Source organism: Muntiacus reevesi, chromosome X (genome assembly GCF_963930625.1).
Source record: "Muntiacus reevesi chromosome X, mMunRee1.1, whole genome shotgun sequence".
Classification (NCBI taxonomy): Eukaryota; Metazoa; Chordata; class Mammalia; order Artiodactyla; family Cervidae; genus Muntiacus; species Muntiacus reevesi.
This window is the reverse complement of record NC_089271.1, coordinates 33,744,236-33,757,138: the sequence shown is the minus strand read 5'-3', so window position 1 is coordinate 33,757,138 and position 12,903 is coordinate 33,744,236. Positions and strand designations below refer to the sequence as shown.

Here is a 12,903-nt window from a genome sequence, read left to right as displayed (position 1 = left end):
CATTATGACACGTGCCTTCTTACGAGATAAGATACACTGAAAGAGATTTGGATGGAGAATCAAAAGGTTTTGGACCTGCTAACTTTTAAACGGTCATTAGACTGTAAAGTAGAAATGTCTAGTAATCCTTTAATTATTAGTCTGGAGTTCAAAGGAGAGCTCAAAATTGGAGACTTCCATTTGAATCATCAGATTTTATTGTGTCATCTGGAGTCACTGAACAGGATGAAATCAAATCCATTCAGTAATTCTCAACCCGCTCACACATTCGATTCACTGAAGGAGATTTAAAATAAAATACTAATATCTCCCCATCCCTGGTGGCTCAGATGGTAAAGCATCTGCCTACAATGTGGGAGACCCAGGTTCGATTCCTGGGTTAGGAAGATCCCCTGGAGAAGGAAATAGCAACCCACTCCAGTACTCTTGCCTGAAAAATCCCACGGACAGAGGAGCCTGGTAGACTACAGTCCATGGGGTTGCAAAGAGTCGGACACGACTGATAGACTTCACTTTCTTTCTTAGGAGCTTCCCTCATGGCTCAGATGGTAAAAAGCATCTGCTTGCAATGTGGGAGACCCGGGTTCGATCCCTGGGTCAGGAAGATCCTCTGGAGAAGGAAATAACAACCCACTCCAGTACTCTTGCCCGGAAAATTCCATGGATGGAGGAGCCTCGTGGGCTACAGTCCATGGGATCGCAAAGACTTGGACATGACTGAGCGACTTCACATTCGCTTTCATCTCCTTGTCCCCAGACCAATTGAATCTGAATACTGAAGTGGGGGGCACAGGATAACAGTGAATTTTAAAATTAACAGTGAATTTTAAAATGTCTTCTAAGGTGCAACCAGGTTTAAGAACCACTGACCTATTGAAATGGTGTGGAGAGAGGTCTGTGTACTCAGCTCTGGGGCACATCAAAATTTAGAGACTTGTAAAAGGTTTTCCCAGGTGGCTCAGTGGTAAAGAATTCACCTGCCAATGCAAGAGACACAGAAGACATGGGTTTGATACCTGGGTTGGGAAGATTCCCTGGAGGAGGAAATGGCAACCCATTCCAGTATTCTTGCCTGGAAAATCCCATGGACAGAGGAGCCTGGTGGGCTACAGTCCATGGGGTTGCAAAGACTCAGACATGACTGAGCACAAGCATGAAAAAGCAGGTTACAACAGAGAAAGCTAGAAAACAAGTGACCACCAAGGCAAGGTAAAATCAGGAGAGTAGTGCAGTGTCCCATAATCCAAGAAAAAAAGTTTTTCAAGAAAGACAGATGAACTAGGTTAAGGTGAGGAATGTCAGTTGACCCCTGGATTTGATAATATGGAGGCAGCTATAACAAATGGGCTTAGACAACACGTAAGGACGAAAGAGTTGGACACAACTGAGTGACTGAACTGAACTGAGGGACTAAAGAGTGACACCATGCATCCAAGAGAGTAGAAGATGAAGAAGTAAAGAGAGCATGTAGTAATAGCAACTGTTCGTCTTATCCATCTAGCAGGTGCTTTGCCCATTTTCAAGGCCCAGAAATCTCCTCTAATTTCACCAGACTATCTGGCAATAGAGAGATTTCCAGTTGTCCTTTTCTGTGAGATACCAATTTGAACTCCCATTATTTATGCTTTTTGTGGAGAAGGATCACATTTAATTAATCTCTCTATACTCCACAATGAAGGAGTAATAGGTTCTCAGTAATTGTTAGTTCAAAATTAAGGAAAGAAAAAAGCTTTGAAATATGCTGAAAAAGCAACGAGTGTTACTGAAGTACTAAGTGAGCAGAGTTCTAATGTCACATACCAGAAAGGGAAGATGCTGAAATGCACTCAGCTGTGAAGTAAATGTGAAGTATTGGGAGATAAAGAAGGCAGAAGTAATCAAAGAGCTGGAAAAACAGTTTCCTTAATTATCTCTAATGTTATCTTCATTATTGAGCATTATGTAGCACTAAACGGCAGTTATGTGACAAGCCACTGACCCATGCACAGATGACAACAAACTATGCATCCTCCTTTTACCCATACAGAGCTGCCGGGCCTCACCTGAAGCTGGTGAGCTCTGCCTATAAAAAGGTAATGAGCCAGAAAATGCTGAAGCTGTAGTTAAAGAGCTGCATGGTCATAATTTTTGTTTGTTCACATTTTTTTTAATAATATAAATTTTACAACACAAAAAAGTTTGTAAAATCTACCTAAGTTAGTTAGTGAAAAATAGCAACATAGAGGACACGGTGATCATTAATAAGTGATTGTCTAATCACAAAAACATGATAGGTATTAGATTTTCATTGGCATTGAATGTCACAGAAGTGTTTACTATTTACAGAATTTTCTCTTTTAGTGAACTGCAGTCTACATCCATTCATTATACCCAATAATAATTTTCAGTTTAAACTTTTTGTAAATTAAATGTCTCAAATATGTGAACTGTACACAATAAAAAACCATCGTTAGGTTTTGCTTTCTAAGTCTTACAGGTCTTCATTGTCTCTTTTGAAGCCCCAAGGCACTAAGTCCCCCAAAGACCTTGAGTACAATCTCCTTAGCTGTCATCTTTGATCTTTCTTCCCCCAAACCAACAATCTTCCCCAAAACGGATGAATAACCCCCAACATGTGGAGCAAATGTGATTTCCTTCATCTTCCTTTTAAAAGATAATATACATGAAAACATGAGCCAGAAAAGGAATCCTTTTTTATCCCTCTGAGGAAAAAAATCAAGAATGCATTTCTTATGAAAGAGTTTCACACACACACACACACACACACAAAAAGTAACTGCTAACTAAAATTAGAAATGAAATTGGAATTGTCTTTCTCTAAGCAAGATAAATATACACTACTTATTTCAACATATGTTTATTTGGAAGAATATGTTAAATCTGGTTAATGATTTAATTAAAGGGCTGTATTTTCCAAATCAGAGCCACAAATTTGCCTTCTGGTATTTATCAGAATGTAGATAAAATTATATATTGCACAACACAGTGTTTATTATATCTAGTGAGGAATAAAGGGGAAATTATTACTAATTAGAAATAGCGTTCAATGCTTAGACACTTATCTATTATAGAGGGTATGGCTATTCCTAACAACAGAAGACACCCACAAAGCAAATAGAGATATTATTTTTAAAGCATTTTTTTGCTGGTAAACCTTCTTATAAAAAGAAAATCTTAGGCTTCTGTGAAAAACTACAATATAAATCACTGCCTCACAAAGATTTTAAATTTTTTCTGCTCTTATTAAATCTGTGTTTTTCTCATAATATGAAAAAGTCACTAGTATATGTTGGAAAGCACTTGCTTTCTATATAGTCTGGACTCAAAATCAATTGAGGAATCCCCCTAAAGCAAACTTGAAAAGTGGTGTTCATACAGCACCTTCTTGAACCTTCTCAGCAACATGATATTCATTACTCTATTAGGCAGTCTAATCCATTTTTTAAAATCTCTTATTAGAACATTCTAGAACAAGTATCAGCATCATGAGCCTGAGTTTCAATTAAGGAAGATGGGAAGATGGCACAGATGGCATTGACCTACATCTCTTAATATGCTCCTCACTGTAAGGAAATATCCTTAAATCCTTTGCTGTTAAGGAAGGTCTGGGGGCACCAAGATTCCTTTTAACGAGTCTTGAAACCAAAATGGCTGCTTGGTTGGTTGGTTTTTAATAACATGTGACAGAAGGATAATTTATTAGAACCAATTCCATGAAAAATCATATAAAAGGACCGTTTTCTGAATGACATCCATAAGACCACCTGAGGACAAATATAGAACAGGCACCTCTGAGAAGGCACACAAGTCAGTTACTGATAGCAAGTCAGAAACTGGAGGGGGAAGGAACATTAATTTGTGAGTAAAAAAAAAAGGAAAGGGTGGGTGGAGAATGGAGTCCTGGACAAAGGAGAGCAGCCACTGCTCCTTCCTCACTTCCAGGGGACAGGCTGTGGACAACAGTGTGGAGCACACATGGTGGGGGGCGAGGGGTGCTGCAGGACTACGACTATGACTAGCACCTTCTGCGTATTGACACAGCCGGCTGGCAAGTTGCAGGGTAGGAGCCACGTCGGACTGCCATTCATATAGGTAAACATCAGTTTTCAGGAGGATGTGCAAGCACACAGCGCCTATGGGCTCTACTCCACGTCATCTAAATATAAACACAGAAGCACACATCTTCCACTACAAGTGGGAGGAGAGGCGTGGCCAGACACCTGCTGGCTCTGGTCCCAGATTCAATAACTTCTCCCCAGCAGTGGGTCTTGACCCACAATCCACACTTGCACAGATACAGAACTTGGCCAGGACGTCTACCCAGCTGATCTGTTTCACTGTCTACTTCACCAATGCACCCAATCCTTAGTTTAGATTCACAATATATGTATGTGTGTGTGTGTTTGTGTTTGTGTATACATATTAATATATAGGTTAGATATACATGAGTGTATATAGTGAATTAACAAGAATATTTATTATTTGAGGAGGCTTGATTTTACTTCAGACAAAGCAAAATGACAACTAAATATTACATTTATATCTGCAATTTAAAATTGTTCCAAGGCATGTACAAATGGGACCAAGTATCTTCCAAAGGTCTTTTAAAGGTGATTGCCAAATTTTCTAGACTCCAAAGAATAAAATAATATGTTAAAGCAGAAACTATGTGAAAATCTAAGCTTATGGAAGAATCAAGTGTTTTAATTTCTGACTTTAGTAAATTAAACACTGGTGTTAAAAAAATAATGTCCTCTCCCTACTCCGGTTTTGTGTTAGGAAGAGAAACATGCCATTACTCTTTCCTACATCATTGGGAGCATTATTCTTCCTGATATGTAAAGGGAAGGCTCTATGCATCCTACTTTATGCAATGTTGTCTGTCCAGTGTCTAGAAATGACTGTCCATAAATTTCAGCCAAAAATTCATAGGCAAATCAGGTCTACAGTGCTATCTCAGAGTTTGTATATAGGTATGAAGCTATATTATGCTGCTACTGCTGAGTCGCTTCAGTCGTGTCCGGCCCTGTGCAACCCCATAGACGGCAGCCCACCAGGCTCCCCCCCTCCCTGGGATTCTCCAGGCAAGAACACTGGAGTGGGTTGCCATTTCCTTCTCCAATGCATGAAAGTGAAAAGTGAAAGTGAAGTTGCTCAGTCGTGTTCGACTCTTCGCAACCCCATGGACTGCAGCCCACCATGTTCCTCCCATGGAACATCCATGGGATGTTCCAGGCAAGAGTACTAGAGTGGGTTGCCATTGCCTTCTCCAATATTATGCTAGACCATACATTTAGTAAGCTGGTATCTTTATTACTATATGGTAAAACAAAGCAAACTAAATCAAATTGTTTTTTCTATAAGAGCTCTAAGATTTCTGAAAGAATACAACTGATGTCCCCTGAAATCTTTACTATTGACTAAAAGATCAAAAAATACTGTTCCCTTTCCTTACATCATTGCTCTGGGTTACTTTCCCTGGACTACGCCTCAAATGAATTCAGAAAATACAGTGGGACTCTCCCCTCCTGTGACACTATTTATTTTAAGGCAGCCTAAGATGGCAGTGTATGGGCTATGACATTAAGCATTGCCAGATGTTTCGTGGTTTATATTCTGAGTCATCACTTCAACTCATGTAAAAATTCTAAATAGAAATGTACTCATATTAACTGAGCTGCACTTCTTATAGGTCACAGTTTCAATGTGCCTTTAGAGGTCTCTATTTTCACGCCACATCACTGACAATCATGGCAAGTGACTGCCTGGTTCATGTTCTGGGTCTGAGAAAATATTTCTGCTTTCTCTCAATGATCAGTGATCATTTCTTACCTTATAACTTCTAAAATTATCTTTCTATTCCCCCTTATACACAGGACCTTGGCTAGGATCTACTTTTATGAGTCAATGCTACTTTTCTAAATATGTTGCTTTTTAGTCCTTAAAGGGTGCCTTTAAAAGTCTCTTAGGACAAATGTCCTTGGAAACAAATAGACATTTATTCTTTAAAATAATTTCTTTAGCTTTTTCAAAGTGAAAACACATGTGCCAAAGTTAGTGATTTTACTTGATTGTATATTACATTAATATCCAATTGGCTGGAAAAGTAATAAGCCTCCTTAAAACTACACATCTTAGCTATATTAACTATATAAGTCTGATAGTTTCAAAATGATACCTGAAAACTTTTTAGAAAGTCTTTGATAAAGTTATTTATCATAAACTACTAAAAATACTGGTAGAAGTATGCTTTATCTTATCTCCTAACTACTTCACCCCTCTTCTACAAAGCAAGATGGTGGTTGTCTTAGCACTATCAAAAGAGTGCAGAGTATAGACATTATATAATTTTAATATATCACAAACTAGTCTGAGTAACTTTTTTAGATAAAAATATTTTCAAATCTTTATGTAAGTGTACTCAGTTCAAAACATGAGATTCATTTTCCTACAAGGTCAATTAAATATGCAATTAAAAGTTACACCCACATGTCTTCCTCCCATAGCTGTCAGAGTAAACTCTCTAGGGTCATCATCTCTCCACTGATTTGTACACTGTACAGAATCATTCATGCGAACTGTATTCCAAATGGTTTTAAAATATTAAAAGTTCCATTTTACAATTTCTTCTGCTCAGTGATCAGTGTGGAGAATCTCCTTCATCTTGATAAAGGTCATAAAGTTGTTTTATTCTTCAAAGTGCCTGATTTTGTGGGTTGCAGCAAGAAGAAGGAGAAAAAGGGAGAACAGGTCATAAAAAAGAAACAAAGTGTAATCAGCACCAGCAAAGAGCCAGGGCGATATGTAGGGGAAACTATACAATTTTTTCGACTTCCCTGGTGGCTCGGACAGTAAAGCATCTGTCTACAATGTGGGAGACCCAAGTTCAATCCCTGGGTGGGGAAGAGCCTCTGGAGAAGGCAATGGCAACCCACTCCAGTACTCTTGCCTGGAAAATCTCATGAACAGAGGAGGCTGGTAGGCTACAGTTCATGGGGTCGCAAAGAGTCAGATATGACTGAATGACTTTACTTCATACAATTTTTCCCTCATTCTGAATATTTCTTTCCACTCTTTGACTACAACTTAGTCAGATGGTTATTGTGCATGACTCAGCAGAAATGGACGGGGCCGGGGCGGGGGGCGGGGGGAGGGAAGCGACAGAGAAATAAACAAATTTTGTCTTTATAACTTCAAACATCTAGGTTCAGAGGAATACAAATAATTTTTATTCAGAGTCAATATATTTAGAGAAGCTATGACCAAGTAGAAAAAAATTTAACAGTTTCTCTCCTACCTTGTCATCTCCACAAGGTGAAAAAATGCCATGATTTGGGGGAGATCTGTAATAGAGAAAGTGTGAAAAGTGGAAAAGGACTGTAAGAGATTGGAAATTAGCAAGAAAGGACCCAATCTGGAATGACCAACATACAGGGCTACCAATCTACGGGATAGTTTCATCATCTTACTGTTGGTAGATGGTAAAGATCTAAAACAAACTCTGGTGTTGGATGAGTCAGTCCTAAATAAAACCTCCCATTCTAAGTTTAATCAGGCAAAATTTAGGACTAATTCAAAGTGGACTAATTCAAAGTGGAACAAGGTAACACACATATCTCAGAAACCATCAATTCAAAGAACTGGGAAAGGGATGCGCATAACCCAACACCAAGCTTAAGCTAACACATATATTATATGTGTGTGGAGAGGAGGTAAATAAAATTTATTTTCAAGCAGTCACAGCAATCAACACAAACATGAATTAAAGCAAAAATAAATTTTCAAATTTCCACAAAACTACCACACAAGAATCACAAACAAAATGCAGTAATATTAGAAAAATTGGTGTCAAAAAGGTAATTCATACAGAACACTACAACAAATGTCTCAAAAAATAAATGCACAATTTTGAGTAATTTTAGGTAAAGTGGAATTCAAAATGGAAATAACCAAAGTTTTTTTTGAGAAAAAAAATAATGAACCACACTACTACTACATTTCAAACCTAAGTGTTTCGGCTAAAGCAGTAATAAAAGAAAGATGTATAGCTTCAGCTGCATTTACTAGAACATTAGAAGCCCTGAAAATAAATGAACTAAGAAAAAGAATAAGGAAATAAAACACTCTAAATAGAAGAAATCATTAAGCCAAATGAGAAAAAAAGAAATAAAACCATAAATTCAATTAAAAGATAAATAATTTTTTACAAGAATAATAAAAAAAGACTAAACTTTGTTTAGACGAGAAGGCAGGTATAAATAAACAACATCAATAATGAAAATGGGTAACTATTAAGTAATCTATTATTTAAGAATAGAGGCTTCCCTGGTGGCTCAAAAGGTAAAGAATCTGTTTGCAATGCAGGAGATCCAGGTTCAATCTTTGGGTCAGGAAGATCCCCTAGAGAATGGAGTGGATACCCACTCCAGTGTTCTTGCCTGGAGAATTCCACAGACAGAGGAGCCTGGTGGGCTACACTTCATGGGGTCACAAAGAGCTGAACACTACTGAGCAAATAACACTTTCACTTCACACTTCTTTAAGATTAATTACCATAAAATCCAATAATCCCACATCTGAGTATATATCCAGAAGAAACAAAATCAGTGTCTCAAAGAAATTTCTGCACTCGCATGTTTACTGCAACACTACTCACAATATCCAAGATATGGAAGCAACCTAAATGTCAGTTGATAGATGAATAAAGAAAACATGATATGGAATGGAATACTATTAAACCATATAAAAGAAAAAAATCCTGCCACCTGTAACAATGTGGATGAGCTTAGAGTACCTTACGCTAAGTGAAACAAGACAGACACAGAAAGGCAAATACTATAAATATTCCCTTATATGAGGAATCTCAAAAAAGTTAAACTTACAGAAACAGACAGTAGAATGGTGGTTGTCAGGGACTAGATGGTGGGAGAAGTTGGTCAAAGGGTCAAACTGTAAGTTATAAGATGAAAAAACTCTTGGGATCCAAAGTACTACATTGTGACTTACTTAATAATACAGCATTATATACCTGAAATTTGCTAAGAGAAGATCTTAAGCGCTCTCATCATGCACACACAATCACACACACAAAGGTAGCTATTTAAGGTGATAGATGTATTAACTTGATTGTGGTAATCATTTCACAATATATATCTACAGCAAATCACTACATTGCATACTTTAAACATATACAATTTTATTTGTCAATTATACCTCAACAAAGCGAGAAAAGTTAAAGATAAAAGTAATATACATTTTTCAACATTCTGGGAATAAATACGAAAATCTAGACAACATGATAACTATTCTAGGGAAATAACGAGCAAAGTGGCCCATGAAGAAGAAAATCATAAAATCAAAGAAAGAGTAATTACATTTCTTCAGCCAAAAAGATATGAGACCTACCTGCTTGTGTGCATGCTAAGTCACTTCAGTCATGTCCGACTCTTTGCCACCCCATGGACTGCAGCCCACCAGACTCCACTGTCCATGGGATTCTCCAGGCAAGAATACTGGAGTGGGTTGCCATGCTCTCCTCCAGGGGATCTTCCCAACCCAGGGATCAAACCCATATATTTTATGTCTCCTGCATTGGCAGGTGGGTTCTTTACCTCTAGTGCCACCTGGGAAGTCCATGAGACCTACCTGCTAAACCTTTTTTTAAGCTAATGTCAAATGTATAAAACTTGTTTCAAAATATAGAAGAGAAAATAGATAATTCCTAACTTTCTGAGTTTAGCAATGATTGTGACCCCCAAGGCAGAAAAGCACAAGAAAGTGAAAAGGTATACTAATCACAGTTATATATACAGAGAGAGAAGCAAGCATTCTAGATAGAATATTGGAAAATCATAATCAACACATAATAATGACACCATTTCCAATGATTTAATCTCAAAACTGCAAGGGTAGCACAATTAAAGAAAATTTAACAACAAGGTGAATCCACCAAAATAATCTGTCTAAATGAATGGTGACACAGATGGCAAAGAATCTGCCCCCAGTGAGGAAGACCCTAGTTTGATCCCTGGGTCAGAAAGATCCCCTGGAGGAGGCCATGGCAACCCACTCCAGTATTCTTGCCTGGAGAATCCCATGGATGGAGAAGCCTAGCAGGCTACACTCTATGGGGTCACAGAGAGTCGGACAGGACTGAGAGACTGACTAAGCACAGCAGGGCACCACTGAATGATATCCAGCAATCACTCATGATTAAAAGAACTTTCATAAATACATATAGCATACACGTATATCAAATACAGGTACAGTATAACATGCACAGTCTAGAATAATGTACATTCAATTCAGAAATCTTAAAAGTTATCTCTTATCGCCACTGCTCATCGACATTGTCCTAAAGGTTCTAGCCACTGCAATAAAACGAGAGAAAAAAAGTGGAGAATGGACACAAAAGCTGTAAACTATGAAATGAAATATTACTTGCCAAGGATCTGATCATCTACATAACCAACTCAAAATAATCAACCAACAATGAGAACTAAAGCGAGAATTCAAAAGTGCCTAAATACAAGCTACACACATGTACAATTAATGGTAACATTGTATAGCAATGTATGTATAAAAAAAAGTTAATTTATAACATCAACACATTTTCGAGCACAGAAACGGCAGAAAACAAGACTATCAAATTTGAAATGTAGGCACTTAGATGGACCTGAATGAAGCTGAGAACTATGAATTTTAAAATTGCCTCAAGTCACCTTCACAGCCGAAGCCTTCTTTCTGCTCTCCAATGAAGGAAGTCAGCAACTCCCAGACTAGGAAAAAAATTACGCTGGCATCACGCTGGCATCTGGGCGGGACTTCCGGCCTCGAGGCATTCATACACACTTGTTTTTAGTTCCGGTTGACCCCGAAGCACCGAAGCACCAGACGGAAGCTGCTCTTCTGCCGGCGCCTCTGCACCGCACCGAGCAGAGGGCCATTTTGCAACTGGGACCTACCTCCACAATCGGGATTTATCTCTGCTTTGCAGACTCTGTCCTGCCCTACTTCGAGGTTAGTGTGAAGTGAGACTCCGTACCCCCGCCAGTGAGGCAGACGACCGTGCCTGTTCCCTGGCGCCTACGCAAGCTCGCCTACGCAGTGCTTCGGTACTTTGACAATGGCGGATGCCGCACCAAACACGGACTCACTCTGCCCCATCGTGACCTTTGAGGATGTATTCATCGACTTTACTAGAGAGGAGTGGGACCTGCTCACTGACAGTCAGAAACGCCTGTACTATAAGACGATGATGGACAACTTTGGACTGGTAATGTCAGTGGGGCTTGACTATCACAGATATCATTTGATTGCTCCACCAAAGCGAGAGAGAGCACCCGAGGTTCCTGCCAGGATAGGCATAGCTGCGGCAGTGGCAGAGGTAAGCCAGGAAAGCCCTGGCCCTAGCCCTGGCCCTAGCCCTGGCCCTAGTGTGGAGGATAGAGATGCCTCTTCTGAGCAGGGTATGTCTATAAAAATATCAAATGTGCAAAGTCTGCAGGTGGTGCCTTCCATCCAAAACAGCCACCTACGTGACATGTGGAACCCAACCTTCAGTGGCGTTTTTCAGCTGGCTGGGCAGCCAGAAACCTCTTCTGAGCAGCAACCATATACGTGTGGATCATATGGAAGAGCTTTCCCACTCAGTGTAAGTCTTGGCCCAATGGAGAGTTGGCAGAGTGGAGGGACAGTAGCTAGAAGAGAAAGGGACCAGGCCTTCTCCGTGAATAGCCACAGATGCCACGGGTTAGGGCAGGCCTGTACCTGTGACAAGGGTGAGGAAGACATCTCAGCCAGTTCTGGAGTTGTGCAGCACCGTGGTACTCACAACGCGGAGAATCCATGCGCGAGTGCTGAATATAAGGAGACCTTTCACACTGGACAAAGTGAGTACCAGTACAGTGGAAGTGAGGGAGCTTGTAACCAGGAGGAAGGTGTCCAGCAGCAGGAATTCTACATACCAGAAATGTCTTACAGATGCAACACATGTGGGAGAGTCTTTAACTGCAGAGACCTATTTAATAATCACCAGAAAGTCCACACTAAAGAGAGGTCTTTGCTGTGTGATGAGTGTGGGAAGACCTTTTCACGCAGTTCCTATGTTAAAGTTCATAAGAGACTTCATAGTGGAATAAGACCTTACATATGCAATGAGTGCGGAAAATCATACATCAGCAAGTCCCACCTCAATCTCCACAATAAAAACCACACCATAGAAAACCTGCAGAGAAGACTGATTTTAGGAAATATGTTGGTACCAGCCTTGGCTAACGAGAGAGAAGTCACACTGGAGCAAGGCCTCAGTCATTCAGCAAATGAGCAAGACAACATCGATCACCAGGTATGTGGAAAGTATTCAGGAGCTACTTTATATTTTCTAACCTTCCCAGAACCTTCCCTTGGCCTGAGGTATATCCTTGCTAGTGTCTGTTGTAGAAACTGCCCCACTTCTATCAGCAGACAGACTAAAGACCGTGTGGCTCTTACGCCAATGTTCTTAGCTGAGTCCAACTGACATTCTCTCTCTCCTATTTCCTAGATGGAATCACGAATGCCATGAACCCACTGGGGATCCACTTTCCTTACCTCTTGGTAGTTTCAGTGTGGACATGACCCAGCTCCTGTGGAAAAGATCTGGAATCCACTGCAGTTTTCCAAAAGTTTCTGTTTCCTATGAGCAGTATTGACTCTACGTGAGCTTACTGAGATGGATTTCACCAGCATCAAAATCACCCAACCTTGGGACTGCCTGCAGCACACATATAAGGTTGGTTGGTTTTCCCAAAGAAATGGGAGATCCAGATTTTTTTATGTAGGACCATTTTATCTCTTAACAGCTTCATTCGTTTATAACTGAAACTTATATAATTGCACTTACTTAAATTGTAAGAACAGTTA

At 39.6% G+C, this 12,903-nt stretch overlaps 1 protein-coding gene across 1 annotated transcript; it reads left to right on the top strand.

The window, feature by feature from the left end:
- Positions 1-11,125: 11,125 nt before the first annotated feature.
- LOC136154410 (zinc finger protein 671-like) lies at positions 11,126-12,520 on the top strand. Its single transcript, XM_065916697.1, has one exon. It carries the CDS (start codon positions 11,126-11,128, stop codon positions 12,518-12,520), a length of 1,395 nt encoding a protein of 464 aa, XP_065772769.1.
- The last annotated feature ends 383 nt before the right edge of the window (positions 12,521-12,903 follow it).

Coding starts and splice junctions, on each gene's coding strand:
- LOC136154410 (XM_065916697.1), top strand. CDS start 11,126: ATGGCGGATGCCGCACCAAACACGGACTCACTCTGCCCCATCGTGACC.